The sequence below is a fragment of the Belonocnema kinseyi genome, chromosome 4, assembly GCF_010883055.1.
Source record: "Belonocnema kinseyi isolate 2016_QV_RU_SX_M_011 chromosome 4, B_treatae_v1, whole genome shotgun sequence".
Lineage (NCBI taxonomy): Eukaryota > Metazoa > Arthropoda > Insecta > Hymenoptera > Cynipidae > Belonocnema > Belonocnema kinseyi.
The window spans coordinates 53,617,516-53,645,479 of record NC_046660.1 but is presented as its reverse complement, the minus strand read 5'-3'; the positions used below and the strand labels follow the sequence as shown (position 1 = coordinate 53,645,479).

Sequence of the window (27,964 nt, the reverse complement as noted above, 5' to 3'; positions counted from 1 at the left end):
TTCAATTCCTGAACATTAACTTTCCACAAAAAATACGAATTTTCGGCACAATACATCAATTTTCAACAAAAAATTGAATGGTTAAATTTTCAGATTAATTTTCAAGAAAATTGTTTAATTTAAGATGCCTTTTTGGGTAAAAATGACTAATATTTTAACAAAAATAGCTTAATTTTCATCTAGAAAAAACATTTTCAAAAAAAAAAATAGTTTAGTAAAATTTTCAGTTAAAAAAAACTAATTTGCAAATAAAAAAAAAATAATTTAAAAAAAAATACTCAATTTTCAACCAAAGAAATGAATTTCGACAAAGTAATTGAACTATGAACAAAAAATATCAATTCTAAAAAAAAAACTGTTTGTAAAAATAAGTCAATTTTCAACCAAAAATTAAATCGTTAAAATTTCAGATAAATTATCAAGAAAATTGTTTAATTGTTAACGTATTAACAAAAAAAATTTTCCACTAAATGAAACAATTGAATTTTCAATCTCTCAATATTAACTTTTCACCAAAAAGGGTGAATTTTCAACAAGATAAATCAATTTTCACTTTAAAAATATAAACTTTCTACCAAAAATTATTTTCTAACAAAAAAAAAACATTTTTGAACAAACTAGTTAAATCCAATAACATCTGGAGAAAAATTGTTATTTAATTCTTTTTTGTAATTCAAAAAAAAGCGTAGACCATGAACACGAAAAATTTCCTGACATTTCCAGATATTCTCGAATAAAAATTCCCTGAAAGTCTCACGTTTTCTCAGTTTCCAGGTGAGTAAAAACTCCGTTTCTTTATGAATTAACAAAAAATAAAGTCTTGGTTAAAGTAAAAGATCGTTTTTGCATTTAATTAAACAAGTTTTTTATGAACGAAAATATCAGGCTATTTACATACTTATAAAAGAGTCGTTCACACTTCTTCCAATCTGACGAGGTTGGAGTTTGCACTCATGGAATATTTTTTTACGATTACACCGACCGTCGAAAAATATCCCTCGAGTCAAAAACAAATTTATGTTCTTGCAATCTCGACTCAGTTTTCTAGAAGAATGACTTTTATTCAGGCACTATCGTCCGAAAGATTATTCGGGTCAAAGTCAGGATCATCTTCATCGTCCAAGTCCAGGTCTCCCAAATTTTGAAATAAGCTTTCGTCGACTTTGACTGGATCTCCTGGAAGAAACGGGTAATGTTATAAACTTTCAATATAATTTAATTTTAATTTCTTAAGTTTAATTAAAATTTTTTTTAATTTAATTAAAAACAAACATTTATTTTAATTCATAACGTTTATTCTGAACAAGTTTAACCGAATAGAGAAAAATATTGCAAAATAAATTAATTTCGAAACAAATATCTAAATTTTGAACTAAAAAAAAATAAATTAAAAAAAAATAGAATAGATAAACTTTTAGTTGAAAAAATTAATTTTCAATGAAGAATAACGGATTTTCAAGAAAATAGCTCAATTTTAAACCTACATGAATTTTTAAATAAAATTAACTGAAATACTTGATTTAAAAAAAAAATAAATCATTAATTTTTACTAAAAAAAAATATCAACTGTTGAACAAAACTTAAATACATTAATTTGACGTTAAAAAAATTAATATTAAACCAAACAGATAAAGTTTTAACTAAAATCATTGAATATTCAATTAGAATAGGTTACATTTTCAGTTAAAAAAAAATTTATTTCCACAAGATTAATTATCTACCAAAAAATTCATAAATTTTTAACGGAAAACTTTAATTTTCAATTAAAGAAGACAAATACTTTACCAAAAATATGAATTTTAAAACAATAAGATTAATTTTTAAACAAAAAGATTATTTTTCAAGCAAAGAAATTAATTTTGTACGAAAAATAGAATTTTTCAACAAAACAGATGAATTTTTAATTATAGGAGACAAATATTCAACCAAATAGACGAATTTTCAACAAAAATCCTTGAATATTCAATTGGAATAGGTCACATTTTCAGTTTAAAAAAATTGGTTAAAACAAAATTAATATTTGAACAAAAAAGATTAATTTTCTATCAAAAAATTCAAAAAGATACATTTTTAAACAATGAGATTAATTTTTAAACAAAAAGATAAATTTTCTACAAAACAGATGAATTTTTAATTAAAAAAGACAAATATTCAACCAAATTTTAAGTTTAAAAAAATTGGTTTCCACAAAATTAATTTTTAAACAAAAAAGATTAATTTTCTACCAAAAAATCCAAAAAGATACATTTTTAAACGATTAGATTAATTTTTAAACAAAAAGATTATTTTTCAAGCAAAAAAATGAATTTCCTACAAAAAAAAATACAATTTTTAACAAAAAACTTTAATTTTTAATTAAAGACAAATATTCATCCCAAAATATGATTTTTTAAACAAAAAGATTAATTTTTTAATAAAAAGATTATTTTTCAAGCAAAGAAATTGTGTACAAAAAATAGAATTTTTCAACAAAGCAAATGAATTTTTAATTATAGGAGACAAATATTTAACCAAATAGATGAATTTTCAGAAAAATCCTTGAATATTCAATTGGAATAGGTTACATTTTCAGTTTAAAAAAATTGCTTTCCACAAATTGCTTTCCACAAAATTAATTTTTAAACAAAAAATATTAATTTTTTACCAAAAAATTTCAAAAGATACATTTTCAAACAGTAAGATTAATTTTTAAACAAAAGATTTTTTAAGCAAAAAGATAAATTTTCAACAAAACAGATGAATATTTAATTATAGGAGACAAATATTCAACCAAATAGATGAATTTTGAATGGAAAATGAAATAGTTACATCTTTAGTTAAAAATACTAATTTTCAACCTTAATAATGAATTTTCAACTAAAATCCTTGAATAGTTAATTGGAATAGGTTACATTTTAAGTTTAAAAAAATTGGTTTCCACAAAATTAATTTTTAAACAAAAAAGATTAATTTTCTACCAAAAAATTCAAAAAGATACATTTTTAAACGATTAGATTAATTTTTAAACAAAAAGATTATTTTTCAAGCAAAGAAATTAATTTTCTACAAAAAAATACAATTTTTAACAAAAAACTTTAATGTTCAATTAAGAACAAATATTTATCCCAAAAGATAATTTTTTTAAACAATAAGATTAATTTTCAAACAAAAAGATTATTTTTCAAGCAAAGAGATTAATTTATTACAAAAAATATTATTCTTCACAAAACAGATGAATTTTTTATTAAAGGAGACAAATATTCAACTAAATAGATGAATTCTGAACTAAGAAAAGAGAATTTTCAATAGAAAATGAAATAATTACATTTTTAGTCAGAAATACTAATTTTCATTTAAAATACTTGAATAAAAAATTGGAATAGATTACATTTTCAGTTTTAAAAAAATTGCTTTCCACAAGATTAATTTTTAAACAAAAAGATTAATTTTCTACCTAAAAATGCTTAAATTTTCAGCGAAAAACTTAAATTTTAATTAAAGCAGACAAATATTCAACCAAAAAGATGAATTTTTAAACAAAAAGATCCTTTTTAAGTAAAAAGATAAATTTTCTACAGAACAGATGAATTTTTAATTAAAGGAGACAAATATTCAACCAAATAGATTAATTTTAAACTAAGAAAAAAGAATTTTCAATGGAAAAATGAAATAGTTACATTTTTAGTTAAAAATACTAATTTTCAACTTCAATTATGAATTTTCAACTAAAATCCTGAAATAAAAAATTGGAATAAGTTACATTTTCAGTTTAAGAAAAATTGCTTTCCACAAGATTAATTATTAAACAAAAAGATTAATTTTCTACCGAAAAATTGAAAAAGATACATTTTTAAGCAATAAGATTAATTTAAAAAAAAAAATTATTTTTGAAGCAAAAAGATAAATTTTCTACAAAACAGATGAATTTTTAATTAAAGGAGATAAAAGTTCAACAAAATAGATGCATTTTAAACAAAGAAAAAATAATGTTCATTGAAAAAAAATTAATTTCTACAAATAACTAACTTAAAAAAAAAATTACATTTTCAAATAATGTGTAGAAATTTCAACTAAAGTTGTCAGTCTTTAATCGGAATAGTTTAATTTTAAACTGAAAAAGATCATTTTTCAACCAAAAATTAATAATTTAAATTTTTAGTCAAAAAATGAATGTTCAGTCAAAAAGATAAATTTTTCACTAAAATTACAGATTATTCAACTGGGATAATATTTATATTTTCAGTGTAAAAAAAATCATTTTAAACCAAAGTGTAAACAAATTTTCAACAAAAAAGTTAAATATTCGGCATTTTCAATTAAAATGATGAATCTTGAACAACAACAAAAAAAGCAACTAAATTAATTCTAAATAAAAAATATCAATTTTCAACCAAATAGTTGAATTATCATACAAAAAGAAAGCATAAATTTTCAACAAAAAATAGATACTTAAATTTTCTGTTAAAAATTTAATTCTTAAAAAAACAAAAAAATGAATTTTTAGCAAAATAGTTCAATTTTCTACTGGAATAGTTCAATTTTTAGTTTAAAAAATTTATTTTCAACAAAGTACTTAAATTTTCAACAAAGTACTTAAATTTTCAACCAAAGATGAATCTTCAGTTAAAATTATGAATCTTCAGCCATACAAAAAATTATTTTTTAACAAAAGAATTAAACTTTTTAAACAAACAATTTCATTTCCGAACTAAAAGATCGATTTTCAACCAGAATGATAATTATTTGACAGGAACACTTAAATTTTTAACCTAAAAGAAGAATTTTTAAACAAGAAGATTAACTTATAGAATTAATATAATTTTCTAAAAAAAATTGATTTTTAAACAAATATGTGGATGTTCAATGAAATAGCTGAATTTTCAATTAAAAAAGAGAAATTTTCATCTAAATTTTTAAATTTTAAACAAGAAAATATCCATTTTTAAACAAAAATCCACATTCAAATTTTCAGCTGAAGAAATTAATTTTTGACCAAACTGATTAATTTTCAACGGGAATAGTTGAATTTCGTACCAAAATGATGAATTGTCAACCAGAAAGATTAATTTTCTACAAAGAAGGTAAATTTTTCACTAAATACATTAATTTTCAAGCAACTCAATTAAATTCTAAATAAAAAATATTAATTTTCAACCAAATAGTTGAATTTCCATACAAAATAAAAAGGTAAATTTTTTGTTCCAAAAAATATAATGCTTGAATTTTCTGTTTTTAAATTTATTCTTAACTAAATAAAAAAAACGGATTTTCAGTCAAATAGTGGAATTTTCTACTGGAATAGTTATATTTTTATTTAAAAAAAATTGATTTTGAACCATAAAGATTAATGTTCTACAAAAAAGCGAATTTTTCACCAAATACATTAATTTTCAAACAACTAAATTAATTTCAAAATAAAAAATATTAATTATCAATCAAATAGTTGAATTTTCATTAAAAAAAAAGATATATTTTCAACCAAAAATAGAATGCTTGAAAAAATGGATTTTCAGCAAAATAAATCAATTTCCTACCGGAATAGCTAAATTTTTAGTTTAAAAATTAATTTTCAACAAAGTAGTTACATTTTAAACAATAGATGAATTTTCAGCTGAAAAAAAATCAAAAAAATTCGCCACGAACAATGTAAAAAAAAAGAAATTATAATTCAGAAATATTTTTTCTTTAAACTACTACTTCTACTCTAAAAAATATTTCAATTATTTAAAAACTAATTTTCTATCTAATATTTTCGAAGAGGGAGCTTTCAAATTCTGACTTGCAACGAGAACTATTTTAAAATCGAATGATCATTCTTACAAAAAATTTCCGTTCCATGTCAAAAATTGTCTGCAATAAAGAAGAAATCAATTTTCTAAATTGAAAAAAAAAACATAAAAATAATGAAAATTTGAATTTTTCTGCGATCAGAAGTGAATTTCTGGGTTTTTAATTAAATTTTCAGCCATCCTCACAAAAAAAAATGTAACTGAAATGAAACTGTACCATCCTCCAAGAATTTCAGATCTGACTGGGCCAGAGTTTTGTCGGTCATAAATAGTTCCCTTCCCGTTAGTTTCTTTCCCTCCTTCTCTGCAATTTCTTTCAGTTTTTTATATCCCATTTCCTCGTCGAATTTTTCCTTCCAACTTAAAAACGTTTCTACGGAAACTCGTGTGCCTTCGAATCGTTTCTGAAAAGAAAAATGGAGAAATGTATAAATTATTGAAGAACAGAATCATTTTATAAATTCAAAATCAGGGCGTCTACTCAAATCCTGGAAAAATATTTTCGTGACAATTCGCGAGTTTATTATAAATAATGGTTTGTTTTCTTCAGTTTTTAGGGATTCAGTTAATATGTTCAATTTGGAAAGCTTTGAAAAAATATATTGAAAGATATTCTTGAATATATTAGCACCATTTTTTAATTAAATAATACTAAAAACATAATTAATCATTTCTTGATAAATTATTTACAAAATAGTTCATCTTCATCCAAAAGGATAAAAAAAGACAACATTTTTTAACTAAATTATTAAATTTTTAACTAAAAAAGATCAGTTTTCAACAAAAAATGGAATAGTGAAATGTTCAGTTAGAAAAATTAATTTTGCATAAAACAAAAGAAACAAACTTTAAACTAACATGACGAATCTTTAACTGGGATAGATGAATTTTAAACCGAAAAGATCAATTTTTAACTTAAATGATGAATGTTTAACGGAAAAAGTTAAATCTTCAACCAAAAATATATTTCCAAACGAGAAGATTAATTTTTATATGAAAAAAAAATTTATTGCTACCAAAAAAGAAATTTTTTTAACAAAATACATGAATTTTCAACTAAAAAAGACAAATTTCCAATCAAGTAATTGAACTTTAAATTTAAAAAAAATCAATTTTCAACAAAAAATGGAATAGTTCAATTTTCAGTCAAAAAATTAATTTCAAACTAAAAGGATGGATATTCAACTAGAATAGCTGAATTTTAAACAAAAAAGTTGAATTTTCAACTAAAATGATGAATCTTCAACTGGTATTGCTGAATTTTCAAGAATATATATGTATTTTTAACGAAATATTTTGATTTTCAACTAAAAAGGACAATTTTTCCACCAAATAGTTGAACTTTGAACAAAAAAAAAAAATTTCCAACCAAAATTATGAAATAGTTAAATTTTCAGTTTAAACAAATTAATTTTCAACCGAACTGATGAATTTTCAAGTAAAATGGTGATTTTTTAACTGGAATAATTTTAATTTCCCCCAAAAAGATGAATTTTCAACCAGCAAAATTCAATATATACTAAAAAAGATGAATTTTCAACAAAATACATGAATTTTTAATTAAATTGTTGAATTAATTAATTAAAATTTTTTAACCAAATAGTTAAATTTTGAACTAAAGAAGACACATTTTCAACGAAATTAGGAATAATTACATTTTTAATTTAAAAAATTAATTTTCCACCAAAAAAGAATTTAAACAAAGTAATGAATTTTCCACTAAATTGATTAAGTTTTAACTAAAATAGATAAATTTTAAACAACAAAAATCATTTTTCAATTCAAATGCTAAATATTTAACTGAAAAACTTGAATTTTCAACCAAAAAGGTGTATTTTCATACAAAAAGATTATTTTCTCACAAAAAAAAATACAAATATTCAACCACCGTGAGCAATTTTGAACTAAAAAGATCAATATTCAACTAAAATAGCTGAATTTTAAACAAAAAAGATGAATTTTCAACTGAAATGTGGAATCTTTAACTGGAATTGTTAAATTTTCAACCGAAAAAATTAATTTCTGTCCAAAAAAATAACGAATTTTCAACAATATAAATGAATTTTCAACTGATGAATTTTCAGTTGGAATAATTTAATTTTCACCCAAAAAGATGAATTTACAACATAATATATCAATTTTCAACAAAATACATAGATTTTCAAACAAATTGGGAATAGATAAATCTTCAATCAACAAAATTAATTTTCAACCGAACTGATGAATTTTCAACTGGAATAATTTAATTTTTATCCAAAAAGATGAATTTTCAACCAAGAAAATTCATTATATACTAAAAAAGATGAATTTTCATTATAATACATGAATTTTCTATAAAATTGTCGAATTTTCAACTAAAAAAAAAAACAGTTTTCAACCATTTCTTGAATTTTTAACCAAAAAGGTGTATTTTCATACAAAAAGATTATTTTCTCACAAAAAAAAGACAAATTTTCAACCACACTGATGGATTTTTAACTAAAATAATTAATATTCAACTAGTTAGTTAAATCACACTGTTTAAAAACAATTTTTTAAATCTTTTACTGTTGAAATATAAACTATTACGTTTTTGGTTTTAAATTAACCTTTTCAGGATGCAAATTTATCTTTTTTTTGTTTGTTAAAAAGTAATTTTTTGACTGAAAATTTAACTATTATGTTGAAAATTCAACTGATTGGTTGTAAATTACATTTATGGTAAAAATTTATTTTCTCGGGTTGAAAGTTCACCCAAAAAACTTTTACTTACGTAATATTACTTTTACGTTTACTTTTCGTTGAAAATTTATTTTCTTTAGTTCAAAATTTAACTATTTGGTTGAAAAGAGTTTTTTTGTTGTTGAAAATTTAACAATTTCATTAAAAGTTCATGTATTTTGTTGAAAATTCATCTATTTTAGTATATAATGAATTTTGTTGGTTGAAAATTAATCTTTTTGGGTGCAAAACTTTTTGGAAAAGTCATATTTTTGGCTTGAAAATTTAACAATTTGGTATAAAATTGAACTACTTGGTTCAAAATAAACTGTCGTGTAAAAAAATCGTTTATTTATTGAAAACTAATTCTTCTCCTTGAAAATTAAACTGCTCCATTTTTGTTAAAAATTGATCTTTTTCGGTTTAAAAATTCAACTATTCAGTTAAATTTTTATTAAAGAAAAAAATGTTAAAAAATCACATCCATTCTTCAAAGTTTTCTGATAACAAATAATTCTTCTAGGGTTAATTTTCAATTATTTAGTTACAAATTAAATTATTTCATTAAAAATTCAACATTTTTGATGAAATATTTATTTTCTTTATTGACTGAAAAATCATTCTTGATTGGAAATTAATCTTTTTAATTTAAAAGTAGTGTCTTTAGTGTAATTGAAAAAAAATAGTAGCCCTATAAAATCCTTTAAAATCCCTTATTTCAATTAAAATCCTTTGAAATTCTTCGTAATCTTTATAAATGAAAAAAAACCAAACACTTAATAATTTTGAAATATTTTGAAATTTCGATTTTCGAATTACCCAAAGATGGGAAAAATTTTTAAAATATGTTTAAAGGCAAAAAAAAAGAAACGGAAAATAAAAATGGTATACCTGTTCAGCTTCTTCCTCCTCTTTTAATTTCTTGGCGGCATTTTCCTCTCGGTTTAATTTAATTTTATCCCATTGAACGTTCAGCCATTCTTGAGCGGCACTGACTAAAGTAAATACCATTACTATTCCTAAATTTTCTTCCATCTGTTCGGCCAGATAGGCTTTAAGTTGTTCCTCGTCTTCATCGTCGAAGTTTTCTTTATCCTCGACGGATATGATTAAGGGTTCTTCTGGATATTTAGGAGTGTAAGTGAATTCTAATCGACAAGATAATCCGTTGTTCGATTCCGGTTCGTATTCCTCTGATTTTATTGGGATGGCGAATTTATAAAATGGCTCTACTGATATTACTGAAATAAATAATTAACAAACTAATAGACGAATAGGAAAAAAGAAATTTTTTTAATTGAGTACGAAATATTTTTGTGTAGTAAATAAAATATGTGTCAACAATTATGTGTGAAGTCTTCTAAATAAAAACCTACCCTGTGAGAAAATTCGACAAAAAATTTCATGGTCACTGAAATTAATAAATTCGAACTCTTAAAACTGAAAATTATTTCGTCTGAAGTAATCAATACTGAACTGCAAATTAAAGCACTGAAAGTGGAACTTTTCTGAATTTTTAACTTTCAAAATTGAAGCTTAATAAATTTTTAATTAATAAATTTGTAATTCAACCGATCAATAATTTATATGTATAAAATGGGAGATTTTAACATTTTGCAATTTGACAATTTTTAAATTAAATTCTATTACACTGAAATTTTTTAAATTTAATAAATAGAACGGTTCAATATTTTAAAAAGAAAAAATTGCCTCTTCCAATTCAGAATAAATTAAAAACAAAAATATCCTCTCTTCCATTTCAATAAAGATCTCAAAAATAAGAAAAAGTTCTTCTTTTAATAGAAAAAATTAAAATCAAAATTTATTCCCTTCAAAAATATTAAAAGCCAAAAATATTCTTTTTCCAATTCAGAAGCAAAAAGATAAAAAATAAAAAGTTGAACCCTTCAATTCAATAAAAATGTTAAAAAGAATTTATTATATTAAAATTCAGAAATAATTGGAAACCAAAGATCCCAGAGCCTCAAACTCAATAAAAATATTTTAAATAAAAAATTATCCTTTTTCGAATTTATTCCTAAAATATTGAAAACAATCCTCCCTTTTAAACTAATAAAATGTTTTTTAAAGTCTTTTACAATTCATTCACGAAGATTGGAAAAAAATCCTCCCTTCCGACTCAATAACATTTTTTTAAAGAAATCATCCCATCCAATTGAGAAAAAAAAAGATAGAAAATAAAAATTTCTCTCCTTCAAATAAATAAAAATGCTAAGAAGAATAAATTTCCTCTTAGAATTCGGAAAAAAAATTGATTCCCTTTCAAACCATTAAAAATGATTTTTAAAAAAGGCCTCATCCAACTCAGAATCAAACAGATTGAAAATAAAAAATTTTCTTTTTAACTCAATAAAAATACAGAAAAAATGGCCTCTACCAATTCAGAAAAAAATCAATCAAATTTCATCCCTTCCAGCTGAATAAAAATGTTTTTTTTTATTGTCCACCACCAATTAAGAAAAAGGTTCTCCTTCAACGCAATTAAAATGCTGGAAAGAAAAAATCCTTCCTTCCTACTCAATAGAAATGTGTTTAAAAAATGACCCTCTTCAATTCATAAAAAAAATTAAAATGTCATCCCTTCCAACTCAACAAAAATTTACAAAAATGGACTCTTCCAATTTAGAAAAAATTGAAAACCAACATTTTCTCCCTTTCAAATCAATAAAGATGTTGAAAATAAAAAAAAGGACCCCTTCCAATACAGAAGAAATTGAAAACCAAAATTCACTCCCTTCCAAATCAATAATTTTTTTTTTAATGATACACATTTTCAATTAAAAACGAAAAAAAAAACTGAAAAATAAAAAGTTAATCCCTTCAACTCAATCAAAATGTTAAAAAGAAAAAATGGCCTTTTCCAATTCAGGGACAAAGTAACTAAAATGTTATCCCTGCTAACTCAATAAAAATGATAACAGAAAAAAGGTACCCTTTTCAATTTAGAAAAAATTAAAATCCAAATTTTCCTCCCTTCTAATTCAATAAAAATGTTTTTGAAAAAGTATCTATTTCCAATTAAAAATAAAATAAAAATTTAACCCCTACAACTCAATAAAAGTGCTTAAAAAATAGCCATTTACAATTCAGAAAAAATTACTCAAATTTCACCCATTCCAACTCGATAAAAATGCTGAAAAAATGCCCTTTACCAAATAAGAAAAAAAAATTTCATTCATTCCAACTCAATAAATTTTGTTATTTAAATTACCCACGCTTAATTTAAAAAGAAAAAGTTTTCCCTTCAACACAATAAAAATGTTGAAGAGAAAAAATTGCCTCTTCTAATTCAGAAGAAAAATTAAAACCAAAATGTTCTTCCTTCCAATTCGATAAAAATATTAAAAACAAAAAAGTATCCCTCATACAATTCAGAAAAATTTGAAACCCAAAATTTCCCCTCTCACAAATCGATAAAAATGTTAAAAATAAAAAATTAATTTTCTAATTAATAAATTATTTCAAACGATCCTTCCTTCCAACTCAATAAAAATGTTTTTAGGAAAAATGATCCTCTTCTAAATCATAAAAAATATTTAAAATAAAAAGTCCCCCCCCCCCCCCCCCCCCCCCCCCCCGCCGTCAACTCAATAAAAACGATAAAAAGAAAAAATGCCCTCTTGCAATTCAGAAAAATTGAAAACAAATATTGGCTCCCTTCGAACTCAATAAAAAAATGTTTTGAACAAATTACCCATTTCGAATTCAAAACGAAAAAAAAATGAAAAATAAAAAGTTAAACCCTTCAGCTCAATCAAAATGCTGAAAAGAAAAAATTGCCTCTTCCAATTCAGGGAGAAAAATAACAATAAAAAAAGGGACCCCTTGAAATTTAGAACAAATTTAAAACCAAAATTCCCTTCTTTTCAGCTTAACAATACTGTTTTTTTTTTAAATTATGTATATATGTACAATTAAAAATAAAAGTTAACAAATTCAACTCAATGGAAACGCTGAAAAGAAAAAAAATTGCCTCTTCCAATTCAGAAAAAAATTACTAAATTTTAAAATCTTCCAACCCAATAGAAATAATTTACAAAAGGGGTCTCTTTCAATTCAGAGAAAATTGAAAACGAAAATTTCCTACCTTCCAACTCAACAAAAATTCGGAAAAGAAAAAAACGGACTCTTCTAATGCACAAAAATTTGAAAACCAAAATTTCCTATCTCAAAAATCAATAAAAATGTTTAAAATAAAGAATTATCCTTCCCAATTAAAAAAAAAATGAAAACCAATATTTGCTTTTTCCAACTCAATAGAAATATTTTTTTAAAATTCCCAATTTCTAATTTAAAAAAAAATCAATTCAATGAAAATGCTGAAAAGAAAAAAATGACCTCTTCCAATTCAGGAAAAAAGTAACTCAAATTTCATCCCTTCCAACTCGAAAAAAAATTATTTACAAAAAAGGACCTCTTCTAACTCCGAAAAAAGATTAAAAATAAAAAAATTCCCCCTTTAACTCATTAAAAATTCTGAAACATTACATTTTCCGATTCAGAAAAAAATAACTAAAATGTTATTCCTTCCAAATCAATAAGAATGTTATGAAAAAAATTACCCTCTTCCAATTCAGAAAAAATTACTAAATTTTCATATCTCCCAACTCAATAGAAATGATTTAGAAAAAGGGTCTCCTTCAATTCAGGGAAAATTGAGAACCAAAATTTCCTACCTTCCAACTCAATAAAAATTCTGAAAAAAAACGGACTCTTATAATTCCGAAAAATTTGAAAACCAAAATTTCCTCTCTTAAAAATCAATAAAAATGATAAAAATAAAGAATTATCCTTTCCAATTCAGAAAGAATTGAAAACCAAAATTTGCTTTTTCCAACTCAATAGAAATGTTTTTAAAAAATTAAGAATTTCAAATTTAAAAAAAAAGTTTGAAAATAAAAAGTTAAACCCTTCAACTCAATGAAAATGCTAAAAAGAAAAATTGCTGAAATGCAAAAATACTGGAAAGGAAAAATGCCCTCTTCTAATTCAAAAAGAATTGAAAACCAAAATTTGCATTTTCCAACTCAATAGAAATGTTTTTAAAAACATTACTAATTTCCAATTTGAAAAAAAAGATTGGAAATAAAAAGTTAACCCCCTTTAACTCAATGAAAATGCTGAAAATAAAAAATGGCCTCTTCCAATTTAGAAAAAAAGTAACTCAAATTTCATCCCTTCCAACTCGATAAAACTTTAAAAACAAAAAATTATCCATCTTCTATATCAGAAAAATTTGCAAACCAAAATTTTCTCCTTTCTAACAAAATAAATTTGTTTAAAGTACTCATTTTCAATTTTTTTTTAACTGAAAAATAAAAAGTTAAACCCTTTAACCCAATAAAAATTCTTTCAAACTCAATAAGAATATAACTCAACAATAATTTTTAAAATAAAAAAGTATCTTTCTCTCAATTCCTAAAATACTGAAAACCAAAAATTCCTCCTTGTCTACGCAATAATCAAACTTAAATACTTTCAGTATATTTTTTTATACACATATTTTGCAAAAAAAAATTATAACAGGATTTATATTTAATGCTGCATTGTTACGCAGTGCTCCTTGTATGCGATTAGTTCACAGAAATATGAAGATTTTTATGTATTTCCATATGAGTAATTCAAAATAAAAGACCATTTTCAATCATTCTTACAATATTTTAATTATTTTTTACTAAAATTTACAAAAAAGTTTTAAAATACGGAATCACGATTTTTTTAAATAAAATAAAACATTGTGTTATAGTTCAATACGACTTTCCACAATTTATGACAATATGTTTCTTTAGTTTCTTCTAAAATAGTTCAAATATATGTCAAAGAAGAATTACTAAAAATAAAAATAGGTTATGTTTTAAACAAATATCAAACCTTCCAGTTCTCCTTCTCCAGAATAAATATATTCCAGTGCTTGAACTTCATTATTTTGCTCTTCGGCGTAATCCATCGCAATTAAAAAAAGTCTTTTTCGTAATTTATATACTCGAATTCATTAATATATTTATTCGCGTGATTAAAAACCCGATAACCTGCAAACTCTGAAAACACGCCGATATCCCGTCAGATTTTTTGGTTTTTTTTCTTTACACTGGTGCTAACCAATCGCTTGTCTCGCATTCTTTTTTCTCGAATTTCTGATTCGTTAACTTAACAGAAATCTGGCCAGTCAGAATATGGCTTGACTAGAATAGAGACACACCTGTCAAAAAACTCCGAAGAACTGTCAAAAGCGAGTGTTTTTAATTTATTTTTCTTGAAGAAAGTGCGTATTAATTGAAAAGTTTATGAATATAAACCGTAAAAGAGAGCTTTTTAACATTTTATCAACGAGGTTTAAAAAAAATAAGATCCTATATTACTAATAAAATATTTATCAAAGGTAGGTTTGAGGTTAGATCTTATTTATTATTCTTGTTCATGTTTTCTTGGAAAATATACTATTTCCATTGAAATAATAAAAAAACATGATTTCCTGAACTTTTATTAACAATTTTGGAAATTTAAATTGAAGCAACAATAGAAAAATAAACGAAAATCATTCTTTTATTAAAACAAAAATTTTAAACGAAATGTTTCTGTTTTTTTTTCAATTTAATTTTAGATTACACATTTTTCATGTTTAAAGTTGTTTAATAATGCAAACATTGTACATAGTTTAATGAAATTAAAAAAAAATTCAATTGTAATTTTCTATCAATTAAAAAGCCATTTTCTAACAAAAAACATGCATTTTTACATAAAAAGTTCAATTTGAAGCAATTAGATGAATTTGCTTCCAAAATGGTTGATTTTACAAGTCACAAAGATGAATTATTTGCAAAAAATATTAATTTTGAATCCAAAAATATTAACTTTTAACAAGAAAAGAGTATTTTAAATCTAAATAGTCGAATTTTCAACAAAACAGTTGACTTTTGTTCCGAAATTGTTGAATTTCCAAACAAATTAATCAATTTCAGACAAAAATAGTTCAATGATTTTTGAGCCCAAAAAAGGACGAATTTAATACAAAAAATTTAATTTTTTACCCAAAAAGATAAATTTAAAAAAATTTAATTTGAGCCCCAAAATACGAATTTTTAATTCAAAAAAAGTTTGTTTTGTAGAAGAACAATTGAATTTTCAATCCAAAAGTATGAATGAAAAAAGAACTAACTTTTTTTCCAAAATAATTGAATTTTGAACCCAAAAAGAAAAATTTAAACAAATTTCCAAACTAAAAAAAAAAATGAATTCCTGACGAAAAAGATAATAGTTGATAATTTAACCTAAAAATATTTTTATCTTAAATAAACATAAAATGGAATTTAGCCAATAAATATGAATTTTCAAGAATATACTTGAATCGCCAATCTTCAGAAGAATTTGATTTTCAACAAACCAAATTTTCAATCAAATTGTTGAATTTTGTGCAGAACATTTTTCTTCGACAACAAAATATTTAAACATAAATGTTAATTTTCAACTAAATAGTAAGATTTTAGACCAAAATAGTTTACTTCTTTAAGAAAAAAATTATTTTTGTGCAAAAATATTAAATTTTCAAAACACAAATATGAATTTTCATTAAAAAAGTTAATTTTCAAGCAAATGAATGACTTTCCTCTTAAAATAGTTGATTTTTAAGCCAAATATATGAATTTTTCTTAAAAAAGTTCATTTTTTACCAAAATAATTGGATTTTCAACTAAAAAGTCTTAATTTAAAAACAAATTATTTTTTTACCAAAAGAATTGAATTTTCAATCCAAAAAGAAGAATTTTAATCAAAAGATTTGAATTTCCAACCAAATATGTAAATTTTTCACCAAATAGTTGAAAAGATAAATCTTCAGCAAAAAAGTTAATTGTCAACAAAGAAAGATGATTTTTCTAACAAAGATTAATTTTCCATCAAAATTGACGATTTTTGAACAATATATATTATTTTTTTAACAAATTAGTAGAATTTATAACAAAACATTATATTTTTTAGCTGAAAATTAATTTTTTTTGGCAGAAATTAATCCTCTTGATTAAAAATTCATCTTTTTAGTCAAAAATTTAATTATTCTAGTAAAAGATTCATCATTGTAGTTGAAAATTTATCTATCTGGCTAAATATTCCAGTTAAAGACTTACAATTTTAGTTGAAACCTAATCACTTTGTTTAAAAATGTAACTATTCTTCTGCAAGTTAGTTTTTTTTTATTAAACATTACTTTTTGAACTTAAAATTAATTCATTAAAATTTTGGTTGAGAATTGATCTTTTTTAGCAGAAATTAATTTTTTTGGTTGGAAATTCAGCTACTATTCCTGTTAAGGATTGATAAATTTAGCTGTAAATTAATCTTTTAATTTGAAAGTTAATCTCTTGCTAAAAATTAATTTTTTTGGTTCAAGATTAATAATTTTATTTAAAAATTGAATTAATTTTTATCTAAAATTAAGGAACATACAAGTGAAATAATAGTTACATTTTCAGTTTAAAAAAACAAATTATTTTAAACTGAATAATAAACAAATTTTCAAGAAAAAAGTTAAACATTCGGCAAAAAAAATCCTTTTCACCCAAAAGAAAAAAGATTCTTTTGGGTGAAAAGGATTTTTTTGCCGAATGTTTGACTTTTTTGTTGAAAATATGTTTATTATTTAGTTTGAAATAATTTTTTTTTTAAACTGAAAATGCAACTATTATTTCACTTGTATATTCCCTAATTTTAGATCAAAATTCAACTCTGGTTGATCATTCATTTTTTGACTAAAAGTTTAATTATTCAATTTTTGGTTGAAAAATGATAATTTTTAGTTGGAAATTCATCTTTTTTTATAGTAATTAATCCTCTTGGTTGAAAATATATATTCTTTTATTCAAAAATTCAATTTTTCTAGTAAAAGATTCATCATTGTAGTTGAAAATTAATCTATCTGGTTGAAAATTCAACTATTCCAGTTACAAATTTACAATTTTAGTTGAAAACTCATCACTTTGTTTGAAAATGAAACTATTTTTCTTAAAGTAGTTTTTTTGTGGAAAGTAATTTTTTCTAACTGAAATTTTAACTTATTCCAATTTAATATTCCATTGCTTTAGTTTAAATTCATCTGTTTGATTAATAATTTTTTTAAACTTAAAATTGTATTATTTATGTATTGGTGGACAATTTATCTTTTTTGGTAGAAATTAATTTTCTTGGTTAAAAATTCATCTTTTTAGTCGAACATTTAATTAATATAGTAATAGATTCATCATTGTAGTTGAAAATTTATATATCTGGTTGAAAATTCAACTATTCCAGTTGCAGATTTACAATTTTAGTTGAAAACTCATCACTTTGTTTAAAAACGTAATTATTTATTTTATTATTTTTTGTTGAAAGTTAGTTTTTATATAATAATATTTTAATAATCTATTATTTTAGTTGAAATTTATCTGTTTGATTAAACATGTTTTTTAAAACTGAAAATTGAATTATTTATGTTTTGTTTGAAAATTGATCTTTTTTGGTAGAAATTAATCTTCTTGGTTGAAAATTCATCTTGTTGAAAATTTTAATTATACTAGTAAAAAAGATTCATCATTGTAGTTGAAAATTTAGCATTTTTGTTGAAAACTCATCACTTTCTTTAAAAATACAACTATTTTTTTTAAAGTTAGTTTTTTTGTGGAAAGTAATTTTTTAAACTGAAAATTCAACTTATTCCAATTGAATATTCCATTGTTTTATTTCAAATCCATTTGTTGGTTAAACATTAATTTTTTCAAATTAAAATTTAATTCTTTATGTTTTTGTTGACAGCAAAAAATTCAACAATTTCAGTTAAAGATTCGTTGTTTTAATTGAAAACTAATTTTTTTGGTTTAAAATGGAACTATTCCAGTGGAAGATTTATCATTTTATTTTTAAATTCAGCAGTTATGTTGAAAATTGACCTATTTTCTTGAAAATCGGGTATTTCTTGTATTTCTTCTATTTATTTTTTCAACTAAAAGTTTAACTATTCCATTTTTTGTTTAAATTCCATTTTTTTGTAAAATTCATTTATTTTGTAATTTTTTGCTCTGTTCTGTTAAAGGATGTTCAAAATGAACATCACGAATTAAAATAAATTTTTGCGTTAAGCGGCAAGTGAGAATATTACTTTTATTTGACCGGGAAACACTGGAAATTTGAAATCGTTCGCCGAATCACCACCATGAAATCAGAATAATACATTATGCAACAAGGGATGAAAGAAGCAGGTTTTTCCCAAAGGAAAATCTACTTTCGTCCCGTGTTGCATATAGTATTTTATTCCACTCTCAATCGTGCCCACCTTTTGCCCTTAATAAGCAGGCCGATGCATTTTTCTATAGCTTTGTTCGCGCCTCGAATTCTGATCGACTAATTTTTACTTTCGCTCCGCAAATTTCACTTTCGCCCCGCTAATTTTACTTTCGCCCCGCTGATTTTACTTTCGCTCCGCTGATTTTACTTTCGCTCCGCTAATTTTATTTTCGCCCCGCAAATTTTACTTACGCCCCGCTAATTTTATTTTCGCCCCGCTAATTTTGCTTTCGCCCCGCTGATTTTACTTTCGCCCCGAAAATGCGATTTTCCGGAAATATATGCTACTATGGCCCCTATTTTCAGAGTCAAAAGGTGACCATCCCGATTTCCCGGTGAAATATTTAAACGCGCCTCTCCTCAATTTCAGGATTCCTGTTGCCACCCATAAAAAATGAGGAGAAAGGCAGGCATCGGAGCGATTCACAAGCAGAAGCTCGAGCAAGAAAAGTACAAGGACAAAGGAACCGAAATCCAGGAAAACCAATTCGAACAAATGACCAAGCAAATGGAGACTTTCCGCGTCAATCTCGAGGAATTCGCAACGAAACACAAAACGGAAATAAAAAAGAACGCGCAATTCCGTCGGCAATTTACCGAAATGTGCGCTTCCATCGGCGTCGATCCTCTCGCATCCGGAAAAGGTTTCTGGTCCGTCCTCGGAATCGGTGACTTCTACTACGAACTTGCAGTTCAAATTGTCGAAGTTTGTCTCGCAACAAATTACAAAAATGGAGGACTAATTTCCCTCGATGAATTGCGAGAGCGACTAGTTCAGGCGAGAGGAAGGCGCAAGGAACACCAGGATATCACGAATGAAGATCTTCTAGCAGCAGCTAAAAAACTCAAGATTTTTGGAAACGGTTTTTCGGTAGTTCCGATCGGTCGAGGAAAATATTTGGTTCAATCAGTTCCTGGGGAATTGAGCATGGATCACACCGCAGTTTTGCAGCAAGTCAGTTTATCCGGAAATGCTTTCGCTTCCAAAAATATTTTAGAAAAAGAACTGAAATGGGGAGGTGAGCGGGCACAGAAAGCTTTGGATCACATGGTTAAGGAAGGTCTGGCGTGGCTGGATAATCAAGGCGAGAAAGAAACCTTGTATTGGTTTCCGAGTTTATTCACTGCTTGCATTTTGTCCAAAGCGTAGCAGAATTTCCTTCCTGTTTCCGGTTTTAAATATTAATATTAAATCCAGGCCTAGGACTCATCAAAGATATGCAAAATAGTGTAAATAGTGTTACTGAATTTCAAAAATAATTTTGGAATATAGTGTAATTTTGCAAACATTAAAAATTAATTTCATTTTTTATTTGAAATATTATTTCGACCATTAAAATTCCTATTTATCGCAGGTTTTGTCCCTATTATTTGGTTCAAAATTGAACTGTTTTATTGAAGAATCAACAATTTTGTGAAATTCATACTTCTTGGTTCAAAAAGATGTGTTTTGTACAAATAAAGATTAATTTTACATCCAAAAGGAAGAATTTTCTTTACAAAAAGTCAAATCTTCAAAAAAACAGTTTATTTCTCGAACAAAAAATATTAATTTTTAACAAAATGGTTGAATTTTCAACAAAATACATGGATTTTCAACCGAATAGTAGACTTTTTAACCAAAATTGTTGAATTTTTAACACACACAAAATTATTTTTCTACAAAACAATTAAATTTTGTACTCGTAAATATGAGTTTTCAGAAAAAAGTAATAATTTTCTACCCAAAAATATAAATTGCCAACAAAATAGTTGATATTTCAATCCGAAAAGAATTTGATTTTCAACAAAAAATATGAAATTTCTTGTAAAATAGTTGACTTTTTCAGCAAAAAGGCCAATTTTTTACAAAATTTTTTACTTTTAAACCAAAAAATATGCATTTTCAATCTAAATAGTGGAATTTTCAACCCAATTTGATAATCAAGGCAAAGAAGAAACCTTGTATTGGTTTCCGAGTTTGTTCACTGCTTGCATTTTATCCAAAATGTAGAGGTCTTTTTGTATTTACTAATTGTATTATTTGATTCAAAATTAAACTATTTTATGGAAAAATCAACAATTTGGTGAAATCTATACTTCTTGATTCGAATTTTCAACAAAATATACAGAAAAAATTATTTTTCTACAAAAAAATTCAATTTTATACTCGTAAATATGAATTTTTATCAAAAAGTATTAATTTTCAATCCAAAAATATAAATTGCCAACAAAATAGTTGATATTACAATCCAAAAAGATTTTAATTTTCAACTAAAGTATAAAATTTCTTCTAAAGCAGTTGACTTTTTCAGACAAAAGACGATTTTTTTAGAAAAATGTTTATTTTTTGTATTTTTTTTATATTGGTTTCCGAATTTCTTCACTGCTTTCATTTTATCAAAAGCGTAGCAGTATTTTTTTATTTAAAAATTGTATTATTTGGTTCGAAATTAAACAGGTTTGTTGAAAAATCAAAAATTTTGTGAAATTCATACTTCTCGGTTCAAAAAAATGTCTTTTCTGCGCACAAAGATTAATTTTAAATCCAAGAGGTAGCATTTTCTTTCCAAAAAAATCGAATTTTCAATAAAACAGTTAAATTTTTCAACAAAAAATATTACTTTTTAACACAATAGTTCAATTTTAAGAAAAATAATTCAATGTTAAATTTTCAACCAAAATAGATGAATTTTTAACAAAAAAAGATTATTTTTCAACAAAAAAATTGAATGTTGTACCCGTAAATATGAATTTGTAGAAAAAATTAATAAATAATATATAAATAAATTCCAATCTCTATTTCAAATGTTATTCTTTAGTCTATAATCTGATCAAAATTCCTAATTACTTATCGCAGGTTTCACTGTGTTTCCCCCCTTTTCTCATTTTTTCACTAAAACGCAAACTAAGTTAATAAAATCCAATCTTCTTTTTATTCAACTTTTCTTATTTGGTTTAAATTTAATTTTTTTTGTTCAGAAATTCATCAATTTAAAGTGAAAATGTATTCAAAATTTAATTTTAATTTTATTTTAATGTTAACTATTACTTTTTAAATGTTAATTTAATGTTAAATATTAAGTTGAATAATTAAACTTAATTTTAATTTAACTAATTTTTTAAAATCTTCTTGTTTCAAAATTTAACTGTTTTGTTGAAAATTCCTCTTTTTGGGTTCAAAATTCAACAATTAAAATGATTTTTTCCCCCTTCAAAATCAAAATTTTGTAACTTAAAATTATATTATTTTTTATCAAATTAATCTGTTTTATTCAAAAATTGATCTCTTCCAGTAGAAATTTAACCTTTTTTTAGTTAAAAATGCAATCGTCTGATGGAAAATTAATCTGTTTCAACTGAAAATTAAATTTTTTGTGGAAGACTCACGTTTTAGAGTTAAAAATTACATTTTTTTGTTGAAAATTCGTAGTTTTTGGTTCGAAAATTCTACAACTTTGTAGCAAATTTATCTATTTGTTTGAAATTTTATGTATTTTGCCGAAAATTCGTCTGTTTGGCAAAAAATCAATTTTTTTTTTAAGAATCAAGTATTTTATTGAAAATTGTCATTGTTGGTCCAATTTTCAACAAAGCTGTTATATTTGCGACCAAAAATATAACTTTTAAAAAAATAGTTGATTTTTTAACAAAATAATTAAATGTTAAACAAAAAGTGCAATTTTTAACCAAATATATAAATTATCAACCAAATTTTCGAATTATCAACAAAATACCTTAATTTTCAACAAAATAAAACTTCTCAACGAAAACAGTTGAATTTTTAACCAAAAAAATTATTTTTCTACAAAACCATTAAATTTTGTACCCGTAAATATAATTCTTCAGCAAAAAATATGAATTTTCAAACCAAATATATAAATTGTGAATAAAATAGTTGATATTACAATCCCTAAGCATTTTAATTTGCAACAAAAAATATGAGTTTTCTTCTAAAATAGTTGAATTTTGCAGCCAAAACGACGAATTTTTTACAAAAATGTTTATTTTTGGACTGAAAAATAGGAATTTTTAACTCAACTTGATAGTCAAGGCGAACAAGAAACCTTGTATTGGTTTCCGAGTTTGTCCACTGCTTGTATTTTACCCAAAACGTAGCAGAATTTCCTTTCTGTTTTCGGTTTTGAATATTAACATTAAATCCCGGCCTCGGGCTCATCAAAGAAATGAAAAGTAGTGTAAACAGTCTTACTAAATTAAAAAAATAGTTTTGGAATAGTGTCATTTTCAAGAATTAAAGATAAATTTCAATTTTATTAAAAATGTTATTCTTTAGTCTATAATCTGATCAAAATTTCTAATTATTTACCGCAGGATTCACTGTCTTTCCCCCTTTTCTAATTTTCCCACTAAAATTCAAACTAAATAAATAGAACCCAATCATCTTTTTTGTTAAAAATTTAATTTAATTTAATTTAAAAATTATTTTGATGAAAATTCTTTATGCAAAGTTAAATTTTTATTTTATTTTGATATTCAATATTACTATTAAATGTGTATTTAATGTTAAATATTAAATTGAATAATTAAACTTAATTTTAACATAATTAATTTTTTTTTAAATCTTCTGGGTTCAAGATTCAACTGTTTTGTTGAAAATTCCTCTTTTTGGCTTTACAATTACAAAATTTGAATGCTTTTTTTTCTTCTTGACAACCAAATTTATTTTACTTAAAATTCAATTATTTTGTATAAGATTAATCTGTTTGGTTCAAAAATTGATGGTTGAAGAATTACATTCTGGGTTAAAAATTCAATTGTTTTGTTGAAAGTTCGTCATTGTTGGTTAAATCGAACTGTTTCTTTTATTTTTTATCAACATCTATTTTTTTTTGAAATATTGAAGTACTTTCTTAAAACTTAATTTTTTTTATTGAAGATTCATCATTTTAGTTGAAAATTACTTTTTGTTGTTAAAAAGTAATTTTTTAACTTAAAATTGAACTTCCACGTTTAAAATTCAACTCATTAGCTGTAGATTAACTTTTTTTGTTGTAAATTCATATTTTCAATCAGAAAATTCACCAATTTGGTATAAAATTCAACTAATTGGTAAACAGTTGAACTGTCTTATGGAAAAGTGTTTGTTTTTTTTTGTTTGAAAATTAATTCTTCTTAATAAAAATTTATCTTCTCCATTTTTTCTTAAGAATTGATATTTTTTCTTTAAAAAAATTTCTTTTTTGGTATAAAACTAATCTTTTTTTCGGGAAAATTCAATTATTTGGTTGAAAATTTATGGATTTTGTTGCAAACTCGTCTTTTTAGGTATAAAATAAGTTTTTTATACAAAAATGAAATGTTTTTTAAAAATTCGTCATTTTTCGTTAAATCCAACTGTTATTTAAAAATTATATTATTTGGTTCAAAATTGAAACAATTTGTTGACAAATCAACAATGTTGTAAAGTCATACTTCTTGGTTAAAAATTCAATTGTTTTTCTGAAAATTCGTCTTTTTCGATTTAAAATTAAAAAATTTGGTTGAAACCTTATTTCTTTCTTTGCTAAGAAATTTGCTATTTATTAAAAATTCAACTGTTTTGTTAAATAATCATCTTTTTGGTTTTGAAAATGTATTTTTTGCCGCCGAAATATAATGAATAAAATATATATTATAAAAAATAAGTTAAATTTGCAACCAAATAATTTAAGTTTTAAGCAAAAAAGACGAATTTTCAACAAAATATTACGAGTGAAATCCAAACAGTTGAATCTTCAAACTAAAAGGAAGAATTTTTAGAAGACAATTGAATTATCAATCCAAGAAACGGTAGTTTTTCAACTAAAAAATTTTTTTATCAAATAATGTGAATTTTCAACCAAAAATTATGAGATTTCAAGCAATGGTTGAATTTTTAATATAAAGCGATAAATTTCCAGTCCAAAAACGAATTTTGAACTAAGCTGTGCATTTTAATGAAAAAAGATGATTTTTCCTATCAAAAATTAATTTCAATTTTTATTTAAAATTTTCTTATTTATTCTATCAATGTTCTTATTTATTCTGTTAAAATTCCTACTTATTTATCATAGGAGCGCTGTCTTTTTTACTTAAAAATTGAACTGTTCAGTTGAAAAATCCAAAAAGAATAATTTTACACAAAGCAATTAAATTTGCAACCAAACGTTCGAATTTTCAACAAAATACATGAAGGTGCATCCAAATAGTACATTTTTCAACCAAAATAGTTCAATTTTTCAATAAAAATTTTTTTCGACAGAATAATTAAATTTTGTACCTATAAATATGAATTTTCAACAAAAAATAGGAATCTTCAACCCAAAAATATATATTTTTAACAAAAAATGTGAATTTTCTTCTGATATAGAATTTAAATATAGAATCTAATATATAATTTCTAATATAGAATCTTCTTAATTCAAAATTCAACTGTTTTGTTGAAAATTTTTTTTTGCTTCAAAATTCAACAATCTAAATGATTTTTTATCCTCTTTAAAACAAACATTTTTTAGCTTAAAATTATATTGTTTTGTATAAAATTAATCTGCTTGATTCAAAAATTGATCTCTTTCAGTAGAAATTTCACCTTTTTTGATTGAAAATGCAATCGTCTGGTCAAAAAATATTCTGTTTCGACTGAAAACTAAATTTTTTGTTGAAGAATCACATTTTAGAGTTAAAAATTCAATTTTTTGGTTGAAAATTCGTAGTTTTTGGTTCGAAAATTCAACAACTTTGTAGAAACTTTAACTATTTAGTTCAAATTTTATGTATTTTGTTGAAAATTCGTCTTTTTAGCAGAAAATCAATTTTTTTGTTAAAAATCAAGTATTTTGTTGGAAACTGTAATTGTTGGTCTAATTTTCAATAAAGCATTTAAATTTACGCCCAAAAAATACAACTTTTTGAAAAATAGTTGATTTAAAAAAAAATTAAATGTTATACAAAAAGTGGATTTTTAATCAAATAGTTAAATTTTCAACCAACTGTTCGAATTATCAACAAAATACCTTAATTTTCAACCAAATAGGACTTTTCAACCAAGAAAGCTGAATTTTTAAAGGGATAAATTATTTTTCTACAAAAACATTAAATTTTTTACCCGTAAATATAAATCTTCAGCAAAAAATATAAATTTTCAGCCCAAAAATATATATTTTCAATAAAACAGTGGATATTGCAATCCAAGAGGATTTAAGTTTTAACAACAAAATATGAATTTTCTTCAAAAATTGTTGAATTTTTCAGCGAAAAAGACGAACAAAGTTTTAAAAAATTTAACAAATAGCGTTAAAATAGTGCCCTTATTATTTTTTTTTGTCGTAGAGTCAGTCTTTTTTAATTAAAAATTGTATTATTTGGTTCAAAATTGAAGTTTCTTGACTAAGAAACTTTTATTTTATTGGAAATTGAACTAATTTGTTGAGAACTCGTCTTTTAGGTTTGAAAATGTATTTTTTTCTGTATAAATATATTTCTTGGGCAAAAGTTCAATTTGCCTGATTAAAAATTAATCTGTTTCGGCTGAAAATGAACTTTTTTGTTAAAAATTAACATGTTTGGAATGGAAATTCAACTTTCTTGTAAACGCTTTTTATTTTCGGGATGAAAATTAAATAATTTGACAGAAAAATGAACTATTTAGTTAAAACTTGATTTATTTTGTTGAAAATTCGCCTTTGCTGATTAAATCCAACCATTTATTTATTTTTTTATTAAATTAAAATCTTCTTTGTAATATCACCTATCACATTTTTTATTGAAAATTCATCATTTTAGATTGAAAATTTGACTCCTTCATTGAAAGTTCAACTAGTTAACAAAAAAAACATTTTCTTTTGTTGAAGATTTATAATTTTGGTTAAAAATGTATTTTGTTTTTATTAAAACTTAGTTTTTCCAACTGAAAATTTAACTATATTGGTTGAAAAATGAACTTACTGTTTGTAAATTAGCTTTTATGTTGAAAACTCATATTTTTGGGTTGAAAATTCAACTGTTTTATAGAAAATTCGTCTTTTTGGGTTGAAAATCCAACAATTTGATTGAAATTCTGTTTCTTTCTTAGCTGAAAAATGTTAATTTATTGAAAGTTCAACCATTTTGTTTAAAACTCATCGTTTGGTTTAAAAATGAATTTTTTTTCTGTACAATTTCAAAATTTTTTGGTAAAAATGTCATTGTCTGATTAAGAGTTAAGCTGCTTCGGTTGAAAATAAATTTTTTGTTGAAAATCAACATTTTTTCGTTAAAAATTCAACTGTTTTGTAGGAAATTCAACTATTTGGTTCGAAAAATCTATAATTTCGTATAAAATACAACTATTTCGTACAAAACTAAATTGTTTTGTAGAAAAACCTCTCTTTTTTAATTGAAAATTAATTATCATTAATAAAAATTTAACTACACAAGTTTTATTTGAAAATTCATGTTTTTTAGTTTTAAAAAATACAACTTTTAAATTAAAAGTTTTAGAACAAAAAAAATGAAATAAAAACTAATCAAATCATATGTAGACTAACATCACATCCATTGTTCAAAATATTTAGTTAAAAAAGGTATGTAATTTATTGAACATTTATTTTTCTTGCTATAAAATTCAACTAATTAGTTCATAATTTATTAATTTATTAAAAATTGAACTATTTTGTTAGAAAAATATATATTTGATTGAAAAATCGTCTTTTTTGGTTGAAAATTAATTGTCTTGGTAGAAAATTTTACTATTTTGTAAAAAATATATATGTATTTGATTGACAATAATTCTTTTTGTAGATAATCAATTTTTGGGTTACAACGCAATTATATGGTTAAAAATTAATCTATTACAATTTTTGTTAAAAATTAGTATTTCCAGGGTGAAAATGCAACATTTTTGATAAAGAATTCACATCTCTGGCATGAAAATTTAATAGTCTTTTAGGAAAATTAGTTTTTTTTTCATTAAAAATTAATGTTTTTAAATGGAAATTTAAGTATTCCATTTTAGGTTGAAAATAAATTTTTAAATTGAAAATTCAACTATTTGGTTGAAAACTCATTTTTTTATTTCATATTTTTTCTGAAGAAATTTAATATTTTTTGGGGAAAACGAAATTGTCTAGTTAAAAATTAATCGGTTCGGGTTAAGAATGAACATTTTTAGGTTGAAAATTCAAACTTTTTGTACCAAATTTAACTATATTTTTGAAAATTGATGTATT

General features: G+C 23.5%; 3 protein-coding genes across 3 annotated transcripts in view; 2 read left to right on the top strand and 1 right to left on the bottom strand.

Annotated features, from left to right (window-relative positions):
- LOC117172080 (NADP-dependent malic enzyme-like) overlaps positions 1-19,279 on the top strand; it is a 130,007-nt gene extending 110,728 nt beyond the window's left edge. The window contains exon 11 of the mRNA XM_033359836.1: positions 19,168-19,279. Coding sequence (XP_033215727.1) covers positions 19,168-19,195 — 28 coding nt within the window. The 3' untranslated portion in view covers positions 19,196-19,279. The remainder of the gene's footprint in view (positions 1-19,167) is intronic.
- Positions 825-14,558, bottom strand: LOC117172082 (RWD domain-containing protein 1). The gene is made up of 4 exons (XM_033359840.1): positions 14,361-14,558; positions 9,360-9,709; positions 5,986-6,172; positions 825-1,176 (listed from the first exon to the last, which is right to left on the bottom strand). The coding sequence occupies exons 1-4, from the start codon at positions 14,434-14,436 to the stop codon at positions 1,064-1,066; spliced, it is 726 nt and encodes a 241-aa protein (XP_033215731.1). The 5' UTR covers positions 14,437-14,558; the 3' UTR covers positions 825-1,063.
- On the top strand, positions 14,681-20,093 carry LOC117172081 (vacuolar-sorting protein SNF8). The gene is made up of 2 exons (XM_033359839.1): positions 14,681-14,868; positions 19,168-20,093. Exon 2 carries the CDS (start codon positions 19,192-19,194, stop codon positions 19,945-19,947), a length of 756 nt encoding a protein of 251 aa, XP_033215730.1. The 5' UTR covers positions 14,681-14,868; positions 19,168-19,191; the 3' UTR covers positions 19,948-20,093.
- The last annotated feature ends 7,871 nt before the right edge of the window (positions 20,094-27,964 follow it).